General features: G+C 37.7%; 4 protein-coding genes across 4 annotated transcripts; 2 read left to right on the forward strand and 2 right to left on the reverse strand.

The window, feature by feature from the left end:
- The first annotated feature begins 1,747 nt into the window (after positions 1-1,747).
- On the forward strand, positions 1,748-3,204 carry LOC131009640 (protein FAR1-RELATED SEQUENCE 5-like). Its single transcript, XM_057937052.1, has 2 exons — positions 1,748-2,423; positions 3,053-3,204. The coding sequence occupies exons 1-2, from the start codon at positions 1,748-1,750 to the stop codon at positions 3,202-3,204; spliced, it is 828 nt and encodes a 275-aa protein (XP_057793035.1).
- Positions 3,205-11,945: 8,741 nt separating this feature from the next.
- Positions 11,946-13,348, forward strand: LOC131011835 (1-aminocyclopropane-1-carboxylate oxidase 5-like). Its single transcript, XM_057939711.1, has 3 exons — positions 11,946-12,176; positions 12,273-12,496; positions 12,568-13,348. Exons 1-3 carry the CDS (start codon positions 12,075-12,077, stop codon positions 13,163-13,165), a joined length of 924 nt encoding a protein of 307 aa, XP_057795694.1. The 5' UTR covers positions 11,946-12,074; the 3' UTR covers positions 13,166-13,348.
- A 20-nt stretch (positions 13,349-13,368) lies between these two features.
- Positions 13,369-20,186, reverse strand: LOC131011834 (NAD kinase 2, chloroplastic-like). Its single transcript, XM_057939710.1, has 8 exons — positions 19,669-20,186; positions 17,432-19,360; positions 16,501-16,622; positions 16,262-16,403; positions 15,953-16,177; positions 15,662-15,736; positions 14,917-15,018; positions 13,369-13,795 (listed from the first exon to the last, which is right to left on the reverse strand). The coding sequence occupies exons 1-8, from the start codon at positions 19,924-19,926 to the stop codon at positions 13,592-13,594; spliced, it is 3,057 nt and encodes a 1,018-aa protein (XP_057795693.1). The 5' UTR covers positions 19,927-20,186; the 3' UTR covers positions 13,369-13,591.
- A 339-nt stretch (positions 20,187-20,525) lies between these two features.
- Positions 20,526-23,709, reverse strand: LOC131011836 (uncharacterized). Its single transcript, XM_057939712.1, has 2 exons — positions 23,197-23,709; positions 20,526-21,391 (listed from the first exon to the last, which is right to left on the reverse strand). Exons 1-2 carry the CDS (start codon positions 23,397-23,399, stop codon positions 20,632-20,634), a joined length of 963 nt encoding a protein of 320 aa, XP_057795695.1. The 5' UTR covers positions 23,400-23,709; the 3' UTR covers positions 20,526-20,631.
- Between the last annotated feature and the right edge of the window lie 336 nt (positions 23,710-24,045).

Here is a 24,045-nt window from a genome sequence, read left to right on the forward strand (position 1 = left end):
TAATTTATCATACGGGGCTAGAATTCTTTAACAAAATTTATCCATCAAACTGAAATTAGCACCTATATATATATATATATATATATATATATATATATATATATATATATATACCAATTTAAGAAAGAACGAAAAATCTACTAGCCAGTTAAATGTAACTGGACGGACAAATGTAGAAGGACGAAAATATAAAAATGAATTGAATATAATCTTCAACGAGCTGAGGGATGCCGTGTATATATATATATATATATATATATATATAAATCACGATAAACAAATAAAGTCAATTATAAATAAAATATACATATATTTTTATCAGAGCGGTATGCACGTACCTTTACGTACTCAGTTATCATTAGTACTATCATATACTTATACCAGAATTAGGGTTTTTTCCATCTTGCACCCAGGTGCAATGTACCTAGGTGCTGGATGGACGACACGTGGCTTCCTCTTAAATTCCATTTCCTTTTATTTTTTTTGAACCATTTAACTCAACCCAGGTTCTAAACTCCTATCCCACCTGCCAGCTGTGATTGCTCAATACATTCTTTATACTGTATTTCATTTTAATTTTAAATACATATGCGGGCCCCACTATTGTAAAAGCTTCGAAGGGAAGCTTCTATTCCTTAAAAAGATCTGAAACATCATTCAATTATTTTTGAATTTTACATGTGGGTCCCATTTTAGTTCGAAGCTTGCAGAATTTTGTGTAAAAAATTTTGCTTCGTCATTTTTTTTGGTGGGAAGAAGTCCGTTCATCGTCAAACTAAAAAGTCCGTCACCGTCAGCTTTGGCATCCTTGCCGGAGACATCTTCCCGGAGCAGCGGTTGTCGTTAAGCCCCCGACGGAGGTTTTTTGGGTTGGAAGGTCCAATGGTACTATGTTCGTCATTTGCATCTATCTTTTCCGTAGCTGTGGCTGGCGTTAACCCACCGGCGAAGCGAAGTTCCGGTATGGCGGTATAGCAGAAGCAAGTGAGATTCTGCAGTAGCGAAAATTTGGTAGACATTTGTTCTTTTTAATTTTGAAAATCTTTATATGTTATTCCTATATACTATATTGTAGAAATGGTGTATGCATGTAGTTGTTGCTCTTATGAAATGTGGCAGGTAGTTAAATGCAATTAGGGTTTTTAGTTTTGTGTGTGGATATGTAATGTGAGCCCTGAGTTCGTCAATTTGGTGTGTATGAAGGTTGTTTTTATTGTTTTTTGGTTGAGTGCTTGGATCTGCGAACATTATTTTTTTGGAGGAACAAATACCCCAAATGGGTTCTTCGATGGCTTGTTTATTTAATATGAGTCTTTTGATTCCTGTATTATTGTTGTATAATGTTTTGTCATAAAATAATTGTTTAATTGTAATCATTTTTTCATTGATTAGTGAAAATGGTGTTAGATTTGAATGTTCCGGCTGGAATAGATGAATTGGAATATTACAATAATATTGACAATGATGATGCAATAGATTGGGGCATGAATAATGTACGTGCTGAGGATTTTTCAGCATATGGGTTTGAAACGGAAGAAAATGTGAATGTAGAAGATGTAGATGTGAATGAAGATGTTGTAAATGAAGAAGAAGAGAATGTTCAAGATGTGGAATCTGAGTTTCTCGACGATGGTGAAGATGTGGCGAATGAAGATGTTAATTCAACATCTAGAGAGTTAGAGGACAAATTGGGTGTTTAGTTGATGGGGTCGATGAGGCTTTTTTGTTATATTGTGCCTATGCCAAAATGACTGGATTCAGTGTAAGGAGAGGGAACGAAGAAAAATTTGGGCGGACAAAATTATTGCGTATGAAGACATTTGTATGTAGTTGTCGCGGTTCGACACCTAGTAGTCACATTGATGGTCGTTTACCTATATATAAGAAGCAAACAACTCGGTCCAACTGTCAAGCCCTTTTGAGGGTTGCTCGTGTTGAGGGAGGGCCGTGGAAGGTAACGACATTTAATAAAGAACACAACCACGAGTTACTTGCCAAGGATGAAGCCTATTTTCTTCGTTCTAGTCGTCACCTTTCGGATTCTAAGAAGTCTATGTTGGAGGCTTTGACTTCAGCCGGCATACCAATAAATCGGGCTTGTCGTTTCATGGAAAATGAATCTGGTGGCCTTGAAAACGCCGTATTTATTCGTAAAGATGCTTACCATCATATGGACAATGTTAGAAGAAAGTCTAAGATGACGGATGGAGATTCAATGGCTCTCATGCAGTACTTTGTTGACAAGTCGAACAAAGAGCCTTTTTTCTACTGGAATATGCAAAAGGATGATGATGGTCGACTTATGAATTTATTCTACCGTGATTCTCGTAGTGGCCTTGATTACGAGTATTTTGGTGATGTGCTATCCGTTGACACAACCTACAAGACGAACAAATATGATCTTATTTGTGCTCCCTTTGTAGGTATGGATCATCACTTTGGAAATATTGAGAATGCCCTTAAATATTTTATCTTTTTTTTTTATGAAATTACATTATAAATAATACAAACCACACACACACCCCACCTAGTGATTATTGTGGTCGAGAGTATTCGAACTTGTGACCTCTTGGACAACAGGCAACCACCCCAACCACTAGGCCATCCCAAGGGGTAAATATTTTATCTTTGATTGCATGAAGTGGTTATAGTTCCTTAATTAATGCTAAAATTGATAATGCCTTTTAACATACATTCGACCTCTATTTTGTGCTGTTACATGAGAAGCCCAAAAATGAAGATGATAGACATTCTTTATATTTTTTTTTTACCTAAGGCTTAATTATTTTGTGAGCTTTATTTGACTTTGTTCTTATTTACACCTTTAACATTGATTAAGGGGCCAAGAATAATTTTAGCTTCGATCCAGATAACATTGCCTATTTCTGTAAAAGTTTTTTTCAACTTTATTTGCCATCGAGAATAATTATTTTTGGAGTTTTATTTGGCTTAATTTAAGAACAACTTATGTACACCTTTGTTCTTACATACATTATGGCTTAACATTACCTATTTTTGTCAAACTATAATTTTTATTATGTTGATTTTGTAGGTATTAATCATCACTTGAAGAATTGTATGTTTGGGTTGGCTTTCCTTTCTAATGAGACAACGGAGACATTTGAATGGTTGTTTTCAACCTTTCTCGAGTCGATGAATGGAAAGCAACCGGCGTTATATTCTCCGATCAATGTCAAGCTTTGATGAATGCTATTGATTCTCAATTCAAAGGCGCGGCTCATCGCCTATGTCAATGGCATATCAATCAAAATGCCCCTTCACACTTTGGGTCCTTGAATGGTAACAATGAGTTCAAGAGAGCTTGACATCATTGCATGAATTGGTGCGAGAGCGAGGAAGAATTTGAAAGCTTGTGGGCAAAAATGATTGGAGATTATGGATTGACTGAGCATCAGTGGTTTGCAAGTATGTACAAATTGCGTCAGAGATGGGCTTCTGTTTTCACTAACTCTCATTTTTCTGTCGGATTGCATGCTACTTCGCGAAGCGAAGTAACGAACAAGATTTTGAAGGATTTGAGTAGAAGAAGTGGCTCGTTATTTGAATTTGTCCTCAATTACGAACAAATTCAAAAGGATTGGCGGGTCAAAGAAAGAGCGGACGATGTTTTTTGTATTGGGATGCCCGGTCAATTTGTTGAGCACAATCCACTGGTGGTGGCAGCAGCAAAATTCTTTACACGAGCTGTTTTTATTTCGTATGAGTTCGAGGCCAATCACTCATTGAATGTGAGCATCGTTGAAAATCCTACGGAGGCCGACCAACAACAGTTATGTTTTATTGTGTAAACGACTACATCTATAAATCGGACACTATGTGTACTATTCCATCGTACTTCTCACGAAGCTTCATGCACCTGCCGGTTGTGGGATACTTCTGACATCTTGTGTCGTAATCTCTCAGTCGAAATCGTCCGTGATGTTATCAACGGCATTCATCTGGAATTCACTGGAGGACGGCCATATTCTTTCTACATACGAAAAATTACCGCATTAAGAACTAGATTTTTATTTTTTTCTCGACTCATACAAGACCCTGAAGTGCATTGGGATCCCGTGCATAACATCATGACTATCAGCGATGAGGTTTTTGCGTCCTATCTTGAATTTAACAAAAATCTCGAATTTTTTGTTATAGGCTGAACCGTTAATTCGCGGATACAAGGAGCACGGGGAAGCAATGTTTTTCTTACTTCGCGGAATCTTCTTTGGTGACGCGTGAAGTTTTATATGTGACGAACTCTATCTTTATATCTTTCATATGGTTGTAGTGCATTCTTGTTTGTTAAGCTATTTTAGAAAATAAATTTGTTTACCGAATTCAATTGAAGTGAAAAGGTAAATTATCCACTCACCAACTTAGATTCACTATAAGTCACACATCCGGAGGACCCAAGGGGGGTGCACTTCAGCCCACCAATAAACATAAGAATATATTTTTAGGTTTTTCCAAAATGGTCAAATACTAACAAAATCAGGCTTTCGAAATCTCAAACAAAAATTACAGAAACTATACTTTTTTTTCCCTGGTAGTGGCATCCTCCAATTTCAGCTGAATACACCATATATTGTGGAAAATAATAGCACAAAACTCACTTAAATGGCCGAAAACAATTCTGCATTTACATCGGAAAAACAAAAATCATGAACAATTCCAACACAAAACCCCCAGCAAAACCTAAAAATGGACACAACCACCACACTTCACAAAGCATCATAATAAAACTGGCCAACATACAAAGGAACCGATTATCCAAACTCCTAACTTTCAACTGCAAACTTATACAGTTTTGCACAATACGAGTTGCGGTAATCTTGAGCAGAATCTCCAGATATAGAATCCGTTGGAGTGTTCGTCACCAAGCACTCGAAGTACTTAAGGGCTAGAATGCCACAATTCGTCGTCGTACCTTGTTGTGGCAGATCCGGTATAATTTCTACCTTCCATTTGCCCCTCGGCTTTTTTCTATATCCCCTTTTCTGCCACACTTCACATTGGCCGCAAATTCAATTAAGGTTTTTCCCAACGTCAATGAAAGCATGAATAACCTTTTTAGGATCCCTTTGGAGGGAGAGTGAGTCGTAAACATCAATTTTTTGTTCGTCTAGGAGCACCTCGTAACACACCCAATGCTCTCGGTCTACTAGGGTAAGGCCGAAGATCCTGTCGGCCTTCCACCACGGCATACACAGCCCATATGGAGTCTTTCCTTCAATATATGATTCAATTTGGGATCGGATTGCTCCATACACCTCCGCAGCAAGACCATTCTAACACAAAGACCAAAAAAATATATATATACACGTTCATTATTTTGTTAAAAAGTTAGAAAATAAGTTAACATTTGTACAAAAAAATAATCACAGGAGATTATAAAATCTTACCCATCCTGGTGTTTCAATTACAGTCCAATTCTGTACAAACTCACTGGGTGCTTGCATGAACCGCTCAATATGTAGATTAAGGATTGCATCAATGTGCTGCAGTATAAAAGAAATTCAATATGATACGAAGAGGTCAATCTCCATTGAACATAATCATTTATATATGCCATTTATCCGATCAGTATAGCTGTAGTGGGAAATAAATTAGGTAATTCTCATCGTTATTTGAATTTGTGGTGAATTACGAACAAATTCAAAAGGATTGGCGGGTCAAAGAAAGAGCGGACCATAACATGGTCTCCAGGTACAGATCCAAAGTCTCATGCGCCCACGTCTACAAATCATCCAACAATGAACTTTCCAGCAAGATAACCATACAATGAACTATTTTAGTTCCACGAAAACCATTTTGCAAAAGGAAAGCCTTAGCGGTTTTATTTAACAAAGAAAGGGACAAACTGAGATACTTACTTCAGCGAAGACCCAACCATTGGATTTCCAGAGCTCAGAGAACCACCATGCCTGCCTTGGCCCAACATAGGGCATACCCTTCAATGTTTTCGACCCATTAAACACCAATAGAATGCAGTTAGTTATATAAGTGAAAATGGGATTTCATATTTCCAATAAAATCACATCAACATGTTAGTTTACCTTGGATTTTCAACATTTTCCTCATACCACACCCTAAACTTGTCTATCCATTCATTCGATGCAAGGCGCATCGGATAAGGATCGTCGGTGGAACCGAAGACAGGTGCGGGGGCGGCTTTCTTTCTTTTGGACTTTCTTTGTGCCTTTGGTGAGGGCAAATCATGAACTAACTCAACATCGATCACCTCCTTCTCAACCATCTCGTCCACTTTATCAGTAGGCTCGGACGTTGTAACTAGGGCTAAACATTCATTTCGATGGCATCCACCTGTGAACAACTAGGCTCGGGTGTAGGTTCTCGATGTATGTTGTCTGCACCAAGGTCGAAGGCATTCCCCTTCGGCGGCGGGATATCGTCTCGGCAAACATCATCTGGTACATCAGCTTCATCTATTACAACGATGTGCGACCATTCTGTTTGAGCTCCCGCATTGATAATGTTTGCCGATTTATCATTTTCGAGACGGTCGTCCATAGAAGTGAGGGTGGCTTGTATTGATCGTGCAATCACCAGAAACTACACATTAGATACACAAAAAAGAGGCAGAATTCAGCTTATATTTAACTTTGAAAACCATAAAAATCTATTAAACTTGGGGTTTATACATTACCTCTTCCATTTGGTCGTATGTAGGATATGAATGAGTGTCACACTCTTCATTTTTCTTTGTCTGACCTCTCTTGCTTTAGGTTTTTTGATTTCTCATGAGAATCCACCACAATAACCAACTGCATTAGTTGCTCAAATATGATCTCTTCAACTGCCATGCATACATATGCATTCATTTTCCTCAATTTCTGTAAAGAATCTATTTTCTCACAAATGAAACATAATTTATTTGTCAATGAACTCATCGACACGAACATAGCAACTATGCTTACTATCTATTATGATACCAATGCTCATATAACACATTGCAACAGCCCTAAGCAAAATAACTAACTCACAGATTTCAAAAAGACCATAGCTCAACAAAATGAAACACAAATAAAGTGCAACAAGCACTATACAGACTACATATTACCAGCAAACGAATCACAACACCAATATCACCGCACATACGGAGGAGGCACATCAGAATACAAAGAAGCAAACAAAGAACTCAGGAGACGTGCAACAAAAATGCACTCGCAATTTGCACATCACTTGCTGAAAATAAAAAAGAAGAGCCATTTGAAATTGATGCTTACCCCTTTCGCAAAACCCTAGCTAGTTGGGGTTTCCTAAAAATCCGATCGATATGCAAGTCTACATCCACAAATCCCGCAATACCTACGACAAGGGCAAATAACCCATAGTTAGATGGTGAATCTGCCGGTAGAAATTCAAGCGCAAGTACAAAATACAAAGTTATTCGCCTATCCAAAGTCTGCTTGGAAAAATTCGCAACTCGTCGGATATACGAAACATGTAAGGGTGAGCAGCGGGTCAGACCCGGACTGACCCACCGGGTTTGACGGCCCAAAAATTTTCAAAATTTGGACCGACTCAGATCGAATTTTAAGGGAGGACCGACCTAGGACAAGATCGAACCCGAACATCAGGTCCGGTTCGGTCCGGGTCCGACCCACCGAAAGTAAGAATGTTGAAATACTCGATTACCGTATGGGGAGTAGCTAGACAAGACAATAATATGAGCAGGGTATCTGTATATATAATTTATGATATGAAAATCAAATAATATAATGTATAAAACATTATACACACAAAATTATTACAACCGTATAATTCAGGCAAGAAGGAAGAGTATCTTGCTGCAAAGTATACTTTCAGTTAGCAATCATGATCCTGATGCAGAAGGAATGATTTGTCATCATGCTTCAAACATCATTTGCATAATGTAATAGAATAAATACAATATAAAATGTGTTTTCCACTAAATTAGAAATTTAGTTTTCAGGGAGGTCAAAGTCCCCTTGGCAATCAAAAACATGAATTTATACACAAACTCATATTCCACTTCCAAGAGCAAACAATCCTTAAGAGACGGAGGGAAGCTTCCTAGACATGAATTTAGTTTTCAGGGAGGGAAGCTTCGCAAGGCTGCTGCAGGGTGGTGCAGCTTCCTGGAGACGGAGGGGAGGTCCGGCGCGAAAAGGCTGGATGGCGGTCCGACGCAAGAAGACTAGGCAGCGGTCCAGCGGCGTAAGAATGCTGGGCGATGGGTTTGAATATGTGGTAGGGGTGAGGGCGGCGCTAGGTAGGGTTGTACAAAGAGAAATTGTTCTTTTCTCTACATTTAAAAATTAAGTTTAGATATTATTTTATTTATTAATATTAATATTAATATTATTATTATTATTATTATTATTATTATTATTATTATTATTATTATTATTATATAAATTAAATAATTATTTTATTAAAGGTACGGATCCGTCCGGGTTCGGCGGCTTCGAATTGGTTAAGACCCGGACCGACCCAAATATTTTTCGGTCCTAAAAAACAGACCTAATATATCTATTGGTTCGGTCCGGTTTGGACCGAACGTGCCAGTCCGGGTCGGGTTAACGGGTTCGGTTTGGGTTTGCTCACCCCGAGAAACATGACACACCTATCGCCGGCTAAATCGACGATTACCTGGTGAAGAATCTGTCGTTTTAATATTAACACTTCTCGTCGCCTCTGATGTTTTTAATACATCGCGAAAAATGCGCGGTGAATGAAAATTATTTGAATGTCAAGGGGTGAAAACAATGGGTAATTTTGGGAGAATAAATTATAGACCAATTTACTGTAGCATCACAGCTTTCTAAACCAGTGTACCCCTCATCCAATTACCTATTGTAACAGTGGTTTTGTGACCGGATCCAAGCTAATTGATGGGCTTCCTGTGATACAGCTCTTAAATTTCAAACGCCCACTTAAAGCTAGCACGCGCTCTAAACAGCCCTTAACAAGAAGATCAAACACGGCCTAAGTGGGGTTTGGACCCGAGACCTCACTGTTAAGGGCTGGAGAGGGGGAGCGCAGTGGGGTTCAAGCCCTTAACATGCTCTTAATAATGTCCGATGCATAAAAATATCTTAATTTCACATTAATTTGTGGAACAGTAGATCACATAATTCGACAAATTAATCAATCATATTTGCATTCAAATCGGATGGAAATAACTACAAATATTAAAGTTTGCATTGATATATAGGCTATATATACTAGTAGCTATCTAATATTTCGAGCCACAATTTGCCCTTTTAATTCTTACAATCATTTTGGTTCTAGATTTTTGTCTACAAGTCATTTTTCTTGGACAACATATTAATTTATCCTTTAAGTAGAAATCAAGGAGTTGGCAAATGTTGTGAATTAAATTAATATTTGACCTTCAAGATTATTTAATTTCGAGTCCCTTTCTTAACCCTTAAACCATGCCAATGAATCGACCGATTCTTTAGTTACTTCTTATCTCATCGTACAAAAGTAAAGCACTTCATTTGGTGTAAAGAATTAATGATGGTAAAGTTTAAATGAAATGAAAGAAATATATTGGTGGACGCAGTAAATGGAGTTAGTCGGCAGAGATTATTTATATATCAAGTAAAAACGCTGTCACATCCAATATGAATTCAGCAAAACGTGTATTGGAAATAAAGCGAAAATTTAAAAATGCAGTATAATGTCATTATGGATTTGACCTATTAAATTAAATTTATTTATTTTTTACTTGGGGGAGTTGGAGAGCGGGAGCGCAGTGGGGTTTGAACCCGGGACTTCACTGTTCACACACAGGAGATCGCACTGCTAGGTGTCCCCGGGACACCTATTAAATTAATCTTATTGGTTGATATTGTACTTCCTTGTAACGATTACTATTTTTTTTATTTTGGTCACATGGTAATTTTATGGCTAATTTTTTAAAATTAGTAAAAAAAAATGCCTTGAACCATTTTTTTTTTTCACTTTGTAGCATGGGAACAAATTTCTTGCTGTCGGAAAATTAATGTGGATCCTCTAAACATGAGGTGAATTTTCCACAAAATTACATGAAAATTATATTTTGGGTTTATCATATTTTGTGGGCCCGAATAATGGCCAGTTTCCGACTAATGTTTATAATTCTTTAATTATAATTTATCCAATTTATAATTAGAATTTATTAATTATAATAAAAAAATTTAATTAATTAGAGCACATCATATTTTTGAATACTATTCACACATAATTCAAATAATTTTATCATTTTAACTTGCACTTACTTACCTACAATCTATATAATATTACCATTATTGTGAGACCATTTCTTCACTATTACTTCCCCCCGTCTCACTCTAATAGTCATGTTTTATCCTTTTCGGACGTCCCACTAGAATAGTCATGTTTGTATTTTTGGTAATGATTTTACACTACAAATAATGTGGCCCCACACACCTTTGCACACTATTACACTCAAAAAACAAGTTTCTTAATCTCCGTGTGCCGAAAAGAAACAGAACAATTCTATTGGGACAGAAGAAATAATACTATAAATAACTTTTTATTAAAATTTGTGTTAAAAGCACCTTGCATATTTATGGGACACAGGGGGAATATATCTTAGCCTTAACTAAGTTCGAACAGACTGGTTTACTTTTTCGGATCTCTTATTATCTCTGTCTCATTTCAATAGATCATCTTGTCTTATTTAAACGTTTCATTTCAATAAGTCATTATATAAAATAAAAGTTCTTATATAACAAATACTTCAACATAACTCAGTACTTACACCATGTTATCGTGGCTCACAAATAATTATTTCACTTTAACACATGGTTAGTTCACTAATGATAGCACAGCTACCACCATCAATCCAAAATTTATCTATCTGACTTTATTATTTGAAATTAATTTTTTTTCTCCTACTTGTTACACAAAAATATACTTAAAAAAAAGTTACATTCTCTTATATTTTATTAAAAATTATTCATTTCTTTATATTCATGTTCGAATCTTGAAGTCTACTAAAATGAGATAGAGATAGTATCTCTAGTCACTTATGTCTTGTTTTTTGTTTTAGTTTTTTTTCCCCTTATCCCTCATTGTCTAATCTACAGAGTATTTATTGATGAGAATGATTATATCAGAAGAAATGGTCTGAACTATAGACTTAGAGGCAGCTATAAATTAATAATATCAATCATCATTCTAAAAGCGTCATACCATTGACAAAGTAAAACTTAAAATAAGATAAATTAATAGACTTGACAAAGACAATATATAACACGATTATATATAGGTTGTCAATAAATATCAATACATTAAAGAAAAAAAATGTTCCCTCTAAAATTTGAGTCAGGTGACATTGAAAAATTAATGGTAGAAAGTAGAAACAAAATTATTTTCTTACACAAAAATTGGTTAATTTTCAAGTTTTTTATTTTAGTGGATACTTTTTATTATATGAAAATGGATAATTTTGTATATTGACTCTATTTTTATTTTTTCATTATGGTCCATCATTATTTTTTATTAATTAATTCATTATCTACTATATAGTTATGTATGTGTTCTACTCAAGAAAAAGAATACCTAAACTATGAAAACAAAATAATTACAAAAAATGTGAAATTGAAATACGACATATGAAAGTAAAATATTACAATTGCTTGTTCACTAAAAAAAATCCTTGTATGCTGAACTGCGTCACATTGAAATAAAATACATTGAAATGGGAAAAAAAGGAAATAAGAGATACAGTCGGCAGATGTGGAGAAGATTGCTTTTGTTGTGGAATAGCAAAATAATCTGATTCAGCAAATTAACAACATTGACCTTTACAAGTTCGTTACAATGTGTCACCGTCCATTGCATGTCTCGCGGCTCACTTTTAATTATTTCTAATTATTCAACTAACCAATTCATTAATCATGACATCCCACAATATATATATATATATAGTCCTTCCACTATAAATACGCCTTCATAGTTAAGCCATTCATCACCACTCCATTACTACTAGTCTACTGTTGCAACTCTCAATACATTGAAAAAAAATATATATAGCCCATTTTATACTTAAATTCTTGATTGTGTTATCAATGGCGATTCCGGTGATTGATTTCTCGAAGACGGAAGGAGAGGAGAGGGTCAAGACGCTGGCTGAGATTGCTCATTGCTGTCAAGAGTGGGGATTCTTTCAGGTAAATATGTATAGTATTTACTTTTGAATTAATTAGCACTTGTAACTAATATAATGTTGAATGATTAAACATGGTAAGATTTGATGATTGTGACAGTTGGTGAATCATGGGATCTCGGAGGAGCTCCTGGAGAGGGTGAAGAAGGTGGCGTCGGAATGCTACAAGGTGGAGAGGGAGGCCGGTTTCGAGGAGTCGGAAGTGGTGAAGAAGTTGAAGGAGAAGCAGAGTGATGAGAGGATTGAAGATTTTGATTGGGAAGATGTGTTCTTGCTCACTGATCACAATGCTCAAGAATGGCCCTCCAAAACTGCTGGCTTCAAGTAAGAAAATCTTTCTATCTGTTGGTGATGTGATGAGATCAAATGTTTATGAATGGAGGTTTAATTAACAGGGAGACCATGGAGGAGTACAGAAGCGAACTGAAGAAACTGGCGATGAGAGTGATGGAAGCAATGGATGAGAACTTGGGCCTCCCAAAAGGGTACATGAAGAGGGCATTCAACGGCGGAGAAGAAGAAGAAGAAGAAGAAGCCTTTTTCGGGACGAAGGTGAGCCACTACCCACCGTGCCCGGAGCCGGAGAGGGTGGCGGGGCTGCGGGCCCACACGGATGCGGGTGGGGTGATACTGCTGTTCCAAGATGATGAGGTGGAGTCCCTCCAAATCTTGAAAGATGGAGAGTGGGTGGATGTGCAGCCTCTGAGAAACGCCATAGTCATCAACACAGGTGATCAGGTGGAGGTGCTCAGCAACGGCAGGTATAAGAGCGTCTGGCACCGCATTCTCGCCACACCACACGGCAACAGAAGGTCCATTGCCTCCTTCTACAATCCCTCCACCACCGCCACCATTCAGCCGGCCCCTCAGCTGCTCCTCGAGGAGGTCCACCCAGAGTATCCCAGCTTCGTGTTTGGAGACTACATGTCTGTTTATGCTGACCAGAAGTTTCTGCCTAAAGAGCCCAGGTTCCGAGCTGTCAAGGCACTGTAAATTAGGATTCCTATAATGGGACTCCTACTACATGTGTAGTAGGTTGTGTGATTTTATGCTTCTTGTTTCACCAAAGTAATGCAGTAGTTCCTCAAATAAAATGATGTAGGGGACTGCTGTCATAATTTGTAAGGGAACGAATATAATTGATCAAATGTCAATACAGTTACTTGTTTTATTCAATCTGTTAATAGACAAAATCAAAATGTAATGTGTTTGTTTATTGATATTTTTATAGAGGTAAAAACACCATGCACCCACCAAAATTTAGTAGGCCAAGTTGAGTGGTCAATAATATAGAGAATCAGCTGAATATGCAGGCTGATACAATGGCATTTCTGAGTTCAATTTTCGCTATATATGCTGTACAGTAATATATACAAGGTCTGGGAGAAGAAAATAGTTTGAGCTGTATGGGTCCGGTCCTCAAAGGGCTTTCTGGTCTAGCCTTTCGTTCCAGTTCAAGCAACGGATCAAGCTCCGGAACCAATCACCTGTTTGGTCACACTTATTCACAGTTGGGAGTGGGTGTTGGCTCATGGATATCCGGACAGAATCTCCTCTCGAGAGCTGTTGCCTTCTCTTCCCATCAAACGATACCCAAGCATTGCTGCGTGCATCTTCAGGAATCTGTTCCGTTGAAAGTAAACATTGATTTCAGAAGGTAAAGTGGAATTAGGAAAAAATATAGAAAAGATGATGCTGGAATAGTTGTAGGTAACAACATCAAGCTCCCTGTTGGTAAGGTAGAACATCCCGTGTTATTGATTGCAGAAAGGAAAAGGTAAGAAAACTAGAAAGATAATTTAAAAGACCACAGGTAAGGGACGACAAAATCATACTAGAACAGTCGTCATGTCAATGTGGGCAGATTGGATTAGCACGGAGTAGCACCCATATCTTAAAGAACTGTTAGGAAACAATTGGATAGGACATACGCTTGGAGTAGATGCCTTTCGTTTCTTTAATGTTTTCTAGCAAAAAATTGTCCATCTAATAGGACTACAAACTAGATCTCAAGCACAACTGGTTGAAGGCAACGAAGCAAAAGGTCAACAGAGCCCGAGAGACATCAGAATCCACACAGGCAATTATCTGTGCACCACCAATCTTATTTCATTCACCATTTCAGATATGCTATTGGAGTGAAATATTTCAGACTGTTCCAGATTACATGTGTGTGTGTGTGTGTCTATTGTGCTAAAGTACGATAATATTCATACATAAAAAAGTTTGTATCTCTTTCCGTAGATCATAAAATAAGTTACAGTATTTCTAGGCCACTCAAACAGTATTTCACAAGAATTACTGGGCTATATTTCTCCATTCACATAAGTCAAACCCTAATTCGTCTGATACCTCTCTCTCTTTTTCTCTAGTTCTCGGTGTAATTTTCTTCTTCTCTTCATCCTTTTGTTTGAGTGTAGTCCTCAAACCTAAGTCTATATACAGTTCATGCAACAGTATGGATGGAGCAAAGTCGAAGTCCATGGGAAGACATATCTTACAAATCTAGATTGTCCCTTCCATTGTCATGTAGTTTGAATCTGGTGGGGGGAAATTATTTTACATATATATACAGAATAGTCATTACATAATTGCATTCACTATCCTTTCCTAAGTTCTCTATTATAAGTACGCATAAAAAAAAGGCCATGCCTTAGAAAAGTTAATGTATTCCTCCATGTAGTAGCCACCACAAAATTAGAGTTATTACCAAATTGTTTAAATTCATAAGCGCACGAATATACCTTTAGTTCCAGTCGAGCAGAATCTGGAAGTATGACTGGTCTGAATGAGAGAGAATGTGGACAAATTGGAGTAAAGAGCATACATGGAACATTCGGATGAACCTGCAAAAGGGAATATAGACTCTTTCTTATATGTTTTTTACCAATTTATTTCCGTAAGATATGACAGCAAGATCAACTCTAAAGGAAGACACCATTATGTTCTAATAAGAATCAACTAAGATTGTGTTGGCCTAGTGGTAGGTGGTTAATGCCCAAGGCTTGAGGTCCTGGGTTCGAGTCCACCGTGGCACGGTCTTTGAATTTCTTTATTTACTTGTGTAATTTATCAAAAAAAGAATCAGCTAAGATCAAAATAGTCATATATTGCACACACACAAAAGCAGCATATATTTCCTTAATACAGTACTAGAAATGAAACCCTAAATTGGCAATATTGAATTCCCATACTTCCAGTTTAAGTTTCTTAATGCATCAAACTCAAAAGATAAATTTTCATATAAGTTGCTATTATCTGCACAGTTGCAAGAGTCGCATGATTTTTTTTGTGTGCAATCTTGCTTCCTCATAATCAACTTTCTTACTATATCCAGCATTATTAAAAATTTTGGAAAACAGCACTAGTTTTGTAGGAAACGGCTAATTTAATTAATTTTTATTATCAAGAAATCAGACTAAAGAAACTCAATCTTCATTGAAATTATTTTTATAAGAAATCTTCATACTAATTCTGATAACAGCATACCATAGAACCTCCAGCAGCTGTGGAATAAGCTGTACTACCGGTAGGAGTCGCAACTATGACTCCATCACCTTGCACCTGGTTCAATAATGATAGAAACTGTCAGATACCCATAGAAGTATTTTTTTTTATTACTAAGTATAATTGACAACTCCAGCAAAACTCAGATCATTTGAGTAAAAATACATGAACAAATTAATGTGGCAAATATCCTAGGAAATACATGTCCAACCAAAAAAGGGAAAAGAGAAAAGGGTCCATTGAATTCCTATGTCAAAAAGTAATGGACCAAACCTTGGTTATGAGGCGATCATGTTCATAACACTCGATTTTTGAAAGATATGGATTAGAACCACGATCAACCACAATTTCATTGAGGACATCAAATATCTTGCCAGGCATAGCTTTTCCATTTCGAAATATTTCACAGCGGAGACGCATTCTAAGAGTTATATAAACTCCATCAGTCGTGTTATTCCCATGGATCACTTGTCTTAGATCACCCTTATAATCACCAAACTGCAAAGACAAATAGGAATCACAAAAAAAATGTGTGAAGTAAATTTGCATATTTGTCATCAGAGGTTGACAGAAGAGGCTTACAGTGTGAGATGTCAGAAATCCTAAGGATCCAAGATTAAACGAGACAACAGGCGGAACAGCACCTCTGAATAAATTTGATGCATGAAGTATGACCCCATCTCCTCCCAAACAAGCAACAAGATCAACCCTCTCATGAAGATCACTGCATTGGAGACATGTAGCAGGTTAACAATCCCCTGAACTGAAAATTGATGAGACCAAAGGAGAAATATAATGCTTAATGCCTAAAACTTAAGCACCTTGTATCTTGACTATAGAATGTCTGGACAAACCCAAATCCGGGAATCCTAGCAAATACATCATGAACCTCAGGTTCGACAAGAACATTCATCTTCTCTTTGTGATATAAGAAAGAAGCAACCTGGAGTGCACAGAGAACTCACAGTGAGATGACTTACATAAGGCAGAGATGTTTCAGAAATTAGAGAATTTTCCAACGGAATCAGTTAAAAGCATGCCAACAAAAGCTACAAATATAAGAGAAGAACTAAAATACAAATTTGGATGTTGAGAAGAGCAATGTTCACATATACATATGAAGAGCAACTATCAGCACATTTTCAAGGCCAAACAAAAGGCGCTGAACCGAAACCTTGTTATATAAACTAAGAATGTTAAAAAGAAAATATTTTAACAAAGGCAAGGAGAAAGTTTACCCAGTGCACAGAAATCTTAATGCATAACATGCATCTAAAGCATCTTTTACTGAGATCAATGTAGTGGTATGTAATTGCCGAGCATAGCATGATGGATCAAGACCTCTCCAGGCCACATTGTTAAGAATAATGGACTAGTAAGTTAGTATTCTCATTAATAGCATTTATTCAACTGGGAAGTGAAACAAACTTCACTCCGCATTAAATATCGGTCTGCTTGATGAAGGTAAAAGTACATTGGATTCATATGAAGTTTCCCATGAGCTGATAGTATTCATAGAGCTACGGATTCGATCACAATTTGCTTTTCAGGATTACCAAAAGCAAGCATGAAATCAGTACGATTATAAAGTCCCAAGCTATGGAATCCAAAAAGAAGCTGACCCAAATTAAGTGAGACATCAAGTCTCACTTATCTAACATTCTTGCCTATTAATCAATGTATTAATTAAACTAACATATGACAGAAACACCTATAAACATCAGGGAGTATTACCTAAAAAAGAGCATATACCTCTTTAGCTTCTTCCATGAGTTCCTGGCCCAGCTTCTTTAATAACAATACAGTCTTTGGGGTAGATTTCCACAAAAGCATCTGTTGCTGAGTGCTAGGATGAGAGAACGCCAAGGAAGATTCAGTTACCTTTTCTCGAGTGCAGGAAAATCCATCTGTTCTAACTAAGAACATCTCTGCTTTCTTTCTTGATTGCACTCTTACAACACCAGTTGCTGAAGCACACATATTCTGTTCAATCATATCCAGGTTTTCATCATCTGAAGAAAGGTAGCTTTCAACATCACTCCCATTCTGTACAGAAACCATCACAGAAATGGGATTCTTACTGAGGTCATTGCTTGTCTTTACTGAACCATTTTCCTTACTCTTTGAGTAACTGGCACCATTATTGGCTTTATCAGGAAAAGTCATGGTTCTTGAAAGAATGGTGGGATTTTGATATGACCCGTTACTGATGACCGTACTTTGAGGCTCAGATGTTAATTTCATGCTGGCAGCTGGTTCATTCATAGTCTGTACTTGATTAAGGCTTGAACTAGAGTAAGACAAGGCAGTCCCATTGTACTTGTACTGTAAAGCAGACTGCATCTCCAATCTTCGCTGTTCATGACTGAAGTACGTTCCAGGTGAAATCTTTTTATTTCGCAAAAAGTTGGACATTTCTTTTCTAGAAAAAATATCAAGAGGAGGTATTTGAGACTCCATTGGTTTCACATCTTTATATAAGTCAACAGTTGATTCTAAACCATTAACAGAGATCCCAGCAGGAGTATCAGTTGTCAAAGAATTATTCGATTCCATGGTGCTTTGGGACTGTGTTTGTGTAGATGGAGTTTCGAAATCATTGAATGCAACTGCAGAAGCATAAGACTTATCGGATTTATGTGGAACAGATCCATTCACATTATGAGAAGATATACCTCCTTTAGACTTCATTGAGATATCAGAATCTTCAATTTCTCGAGTATCTTGAGCTCCAAGATCACTGGTAATGACTCTTCTATTTGTAGATGTAATGCGGTTAATGTACTGCCTCCATCTAGAAATCAGAGAAGAGGTTCTCCTCTTTCCTTCCTTGCTGTGTACATAAACCGGCTTTTTGCTTGAATCTGACACTAAGGAAGCAAACTGCTCAACCTGCTCCACCGAAGGTGAAGTCCCAACTTCAACTGGAATTTTGATCAGTTCAATCTTCCCAGACAAAATAGCTTCATACAGAACAGACTCGTAAAATGTGTCCTTCACAGTTTCTTCTCTGAGGTCTATAATGGTTCTGAATCCTTTCTCCATAAGCCACTTCAAACTTTCTTCTGTGACCTGGCCACCCTTCCAAAACGCAGCCGCCGTGTTATCTGACTGAGCTTCCTCCTTAGAGGTAGAGAAGTAAACAGGACTCCAATTCGCTATCAATGTCTGGCAAGGTTGATTATCTCCTCGGGGAAATCCAGAATCATAGCTGACATTTTTCAATCTCTGCAATTTTCTCCAAACATTTAAGCTTCTATCATCACCAGGCATCAAGTAATTCTCTAGGGCAACATGCAAACTTTCGCAATAGCTTTTCATCTCATAGCGGAAATTTGCAAGTGGCGGGAGCTTATCATCCATGGCACTTTTATCCAAGTCGCGAAACGAATTCATAATGGATGATCGTCCCACAAGGACGTCTTCCCTTCCCTTATTTAGGAGACACACCATGCAACCAAGAACAGACACAATTTTCTCTTCCAGTAACGGCTTATCCTCCGATGGCACGTCGTAAGAAACACTACATTCCCCAGTCACTGGATTGCATAATGCATCCATCAAAGCATTGTGAAACCGCTCTGCAGCTCTAAAGATTCTACAGTAAGCCTCGACTTCTGCGATATCCCCCGGGAGAGGTCCAGCCCACGGCAAATGTGATGAATCATAGGTGTAATTACTCTTCAATTTCACACAATAAATATATCAATATACATCAAATCTCACAATATAGTAATCTAAATGAACCAAAATTTCAAAAATCAAAATAAAAACCGAACGGGTTAAACATATAATATCGCTTCAATAACACAATCGCACCACAGAAACTGCATCAAATCGCTCGCGATTTCAAATATTACTCAGTAGAATAAATCAATAAAGTCATTGAATAATGAACAACTGAATCAGAGCTAATCAAAGGTTTAACACTAGAATCAATAATCCAAAAACCCTACACCTCCAAAAAAATTGGAGAGAGAGAAATTAACCTGAGAATCCAAGCCAATGTCAACTGATAAAGAGCTCGAGAACTGAGCAGTGACAGGCAGTCCGGAACGGCGTCGTCCGGGGTCCATCCATCTCTGCTTCTTCCACTTGTGCAGCAGGAGCCCGAGCCCGAGCCCGGAAATCCTGCCACAGCTGCTGAGCTGACGGCAGAAGGACAGCGTGCCAACGGCCCGATTCATGTGGAATTGGCATAGGCAGTTATGATGATTATATGAAAAGTAACAGCTTGATGCCGCCATGCCACCATCAAATCAGAAAATTAATTAATTGGGTTTGGTTAAAGCCCACCAGTTGTTGGTAAATTCTTTCCACATAAATCTCAATTCTGTAACGGTGTGCGTGATGAATCATGAATCTACATACAGCCATTGATTTTATCTTGCTGTCTCTTAAAATCTGATTTTTTGTGGATATGTTGTCGAAGAAGGGAAATTATTTTTTGTGGATTGTATCGACAGGGAGAGAAGGGACAAAATACAATGGGACACCACAAAATCATGCTCCGAATTATCTTTTTTTATCGGAAAAGAATAGAGTACATTTTTATCATTTTTTTTTCTATTAAGAATTGTCAAACTTGTGAAATGTTACTTTCATGGTTGCTGGTCAATGATTTCCTGTTATAATAATTTCGGCTAAGAACATCCGCATTGGGGTTCCTTGATAGCCTACTTGATAGTGTTTGTGTTATTGAGTAGGTAGTGCTGCATTGGAGTTCCTTGATAGCCTACTTGATAATATTAGTTTTGATTTTATGTTTTTCATTTAAATTTTATTGCATAATTTAAATAGCATATTTTTGTAATAGTTAAATACTGGATTAAACATAAATTTAAAATTACTTAAAACATTAAAAAAATACATAAAAATTTAAAAACACCTAAAAAAAATACATAAAAAATTAAAAAACCTAAAACATCATTAAAATCACATTCCTTGATGGCCTAGGATAGACCACGACGCCTGAGCACGTCGGCGACCATGGACGCGTGCAATGCACGTTGTGCGTCCGTCATGTGCGTCGTATCCGTGTTCAGGAGCTGCATATCGAGCTCCCTCTCCCGGATATCGTTCCTCCGCTGGTACTGGGCGGTGAATGCCCTCATCTGCTCGTCGGTCCTCTCCAACCTCTCCACTATTTCTGGTGGAGGATCCGAGCTCGTATGCGACGCTGCTGCCTTCCCTTTCCCTTTGGCCGCCGCCTTCGCCGCCTTGTTGTCAATGGGCCGGGCAGAAGAGATCTCCTCGCCCGACGCCGAGGTGGTGAAGCCGCCCTCTTCCGTAGTCTTTGTCCTCTTGGAGGCATGCACGTCTCCAAGGAGGTACATCGACTTGAACTTGGGATTGTTCCGGAGAACTCTCCACGCATTCCAGAAATTGAAGGAGGCCCTGTGTGGGCTTCGAGCCTTGAAGAGGGTTTGGGCCTTTTCACGAATCATATCATCCGAATGACCAGACGGCCAATTGTTGTGCGTCTCCACCCAAACAGCTTCCCAGAGACGCACATCCGCGCTCACCCGGGACCAATGGCCTTGAAGTTGCTTGATCTTAAGGTCGACGCCGAGGATGGGGTTCACACGTTCGCGGATCCGGCCCCAATATGCCTCTCCCTTCTGATCCGTCCCACGGATCGAGTCGTTGGTCTCCTCCGCCCAAATTTGGACGATGAGATCCGTATGCTCGGGAGCATACGTATGACGGTACCTAGCGGTAGTGCTGCCACGGTTCAACCGGGACCGGCGGGCCAACCCTGAACCGGCCCGAAAGTCAACGGTCCGGGCCCGAACCGTTGACCACGGGCCGGTTTCGGGACCGGCCCGCCAAGGAGCTCGGTCCGGTTACGGTTCAAGGGGAGAGCGGCCCGCGGCCCGCCGGGACGGCCCGCCGGTTCGGCCCTGAACCGCCGGGCCCGGCCAATTTTTTATTTTTTTTTAATTTTATATTCAAATCCTAATAATTTTAACTAAATGTAATTTCACTATTTATAGTGTACTACACATGGTAGAGAATCCTACATTTTTCAATGTGGGATAATGTAGCTTCACTATTTATAGTGTACTACACATGGTAGAGAATCCTACAATTTTCAATGTGGGATAATGTAGCTTCACTATTTATAGTGTACTACACATGGTAGAGAATCCTACATTTTTCAATGTGGGATAATGTAGCTTCACTATCTATAATGTACTACGCATTATAAAGAATCCTACATTTTTCAATGTGGGATCACTCAACCTAACTTATAAATATATAACTTATATTCATGTAATAACTTATAACTTCTAAATATATAACTTATAAATATGTAACTTATAACTTATAAGGTCGATGGATCAATTAGTTAGTTTACTTATTCAATTTGAAAGATTATGTAATTTGTATCCTTGTAATATTTTTTTGGTACATAGAATAAATTCAATAAAGATATCTATTTTTATGAATTCATTTGAATTTTTGGTTCTCAATGTGTTAATTATTTTTCCTTTACTTTCTTTCAATTCAATTGTCATTTGAAAAAAAAGATGACATAAAAAATATTATTATATTATTAAGATTTTTAAGTTGAGTAAATTTGAAAATTATTTTACTTGGTAAGTTGAGTAATTTCAAGCTTTAAAAAACAAAACATATATTTAAAAATTATAATATTTATATGACAATAGTATATAAGTTATTAAGTAATTTAAGACTTTAAGTTGAGTAATTTTAACATTTTAAGTTTTTAACATCATAATTTATAAAACTATATAGTATAAGTTGAGTAATTTTAATATTTTTTTCAACATTTGTAAAGTAAAAACTATTACATGAATATAAGTTATAAGTTACAAGTTATATTTTTATAAGTTATAAGTTATATATTACATGAATATAAATTATATATTTGTAAGTTAGGTTAAGTGATCCCACATTGAAAAATGTTGTATTCTTTACAATGTGTAGTACACTATAGATAGTGAAGCTACATTAAGTTAAAATTATCCCACATTGAAAAATGTAGGATTCTCTACCATGTGTAGTACACTATAAATAGTGAAGCTACATTATCCCATATTGAAAAATGTTGTATTCTTTACAATGTGTAGTACACTATATATAGTGAAGCTACATTAAGTTAAAATTATCCCACATTGAAAAATGTAGGATTCTCTACCATGTGTAGTACATTATAAATAGTGAAGCTACATTATCCCACATTGAAAAATGTAGGATTCTCTACCATGTGTAGTACACTATAAATAGTGAAGCTACATTTAGTTGAAATTAACACAAATCATTTAATTTCATTAAATAAAAAAGTGAAAAATTGTGAAAAACCGGGAACCGCCGGTTTTCGGTCCTGAACCGCCGGTTTTCGGCCCGGCCCGGCCCGGAACCGCCGGTTCAGGGTCCGAAAACCGGCCCTTTATATTTCATCCGGGCCGGTTCCGGTTCGCCGGATTCTCGACCCTGAACCGCCGGTTCGGGCCCGGAACCGGCGGTTCCTGAACCGGCGGCAACACTACCTAGCGGCCTTGTCGTGCTTGATTTTGGTGGCCATTTCCTTCCTCCGGCCGCCTTTCTTTGGTGGGGAGACACTCTGCTGAGCACTGACCGGTTCCTCCTCGGGCGAGCTCTCCTCCAAGTTGATTCCTCCCATATCAGGATGATAATCGGAGGAGAGATCGGGGCACCAATTTGGATCGTAGAAAGGGTTGTGTGGATCCATGACGGAGAAAATTGTAGGAGAAGAAAATTGGAGAAGAAGAGGTGTGAAGATTGTGGGGAGAAGGTGGGGTGTTTTAAAGAAGAGAAGAAGGAAAAAAAAAAATGAAAACGGTCGGTCAAAGGTGCGGAAACCGAGGAGCTGCAGTCAAAATTCGAATAAAATTCGAATTTTTGAATTTTTCCTTTTTTTTTTTAAATTGGGCGCGTGCATTGCACGCGCCATCTCCTCCGCCCTTCGAGCATACTCGATAACTCGAGGAGTCCTCGAGGAGCTCCACGCCGCAACGCCCTCCTCGACGCCCAGTGGCTCCTCGAGGAGCCACTGGAGTACCAGCGTTGCGGGTGCTCTAAGCCTACTCAAGAAATCACTGTATTCTGTAATAAACTTTTTTATTTAATACTAGTACTATTTTTTTGGACACAAAAGTATTGAGTTTAAAAATGAACCAACTCAAATATATAGATATTTGGAGCAAATATCACTTTAAATTTTAAATTATTTTTATATTACACGTCCATTCCCCAGTTTCAAAAATTAACGTGATTTATCGAATATCGTGGTGTATTTTATAATCATGCATAAACTGAAAATTAACGTGATTTATCGAATATTGTGGTGTATTTTATAATCATGCATTTCTTTAACT

This window comes from Salvia miltiorrhiza, chromosome 2 (assembly GCF_028751815.1).
Source record: "Salvia miltiorrhiza cultivar Shanhuang (shh) chromosome 2, IMPLAD_Smil_shh, whole genome shotgun sequence".
Lineage (NCBI taxonomy): Eukaryota > Viridiplantae > Streptophyta > Magnoliopsida > Lamiales > Lamiaceae > Salvia > Salvia miltiorrhiza.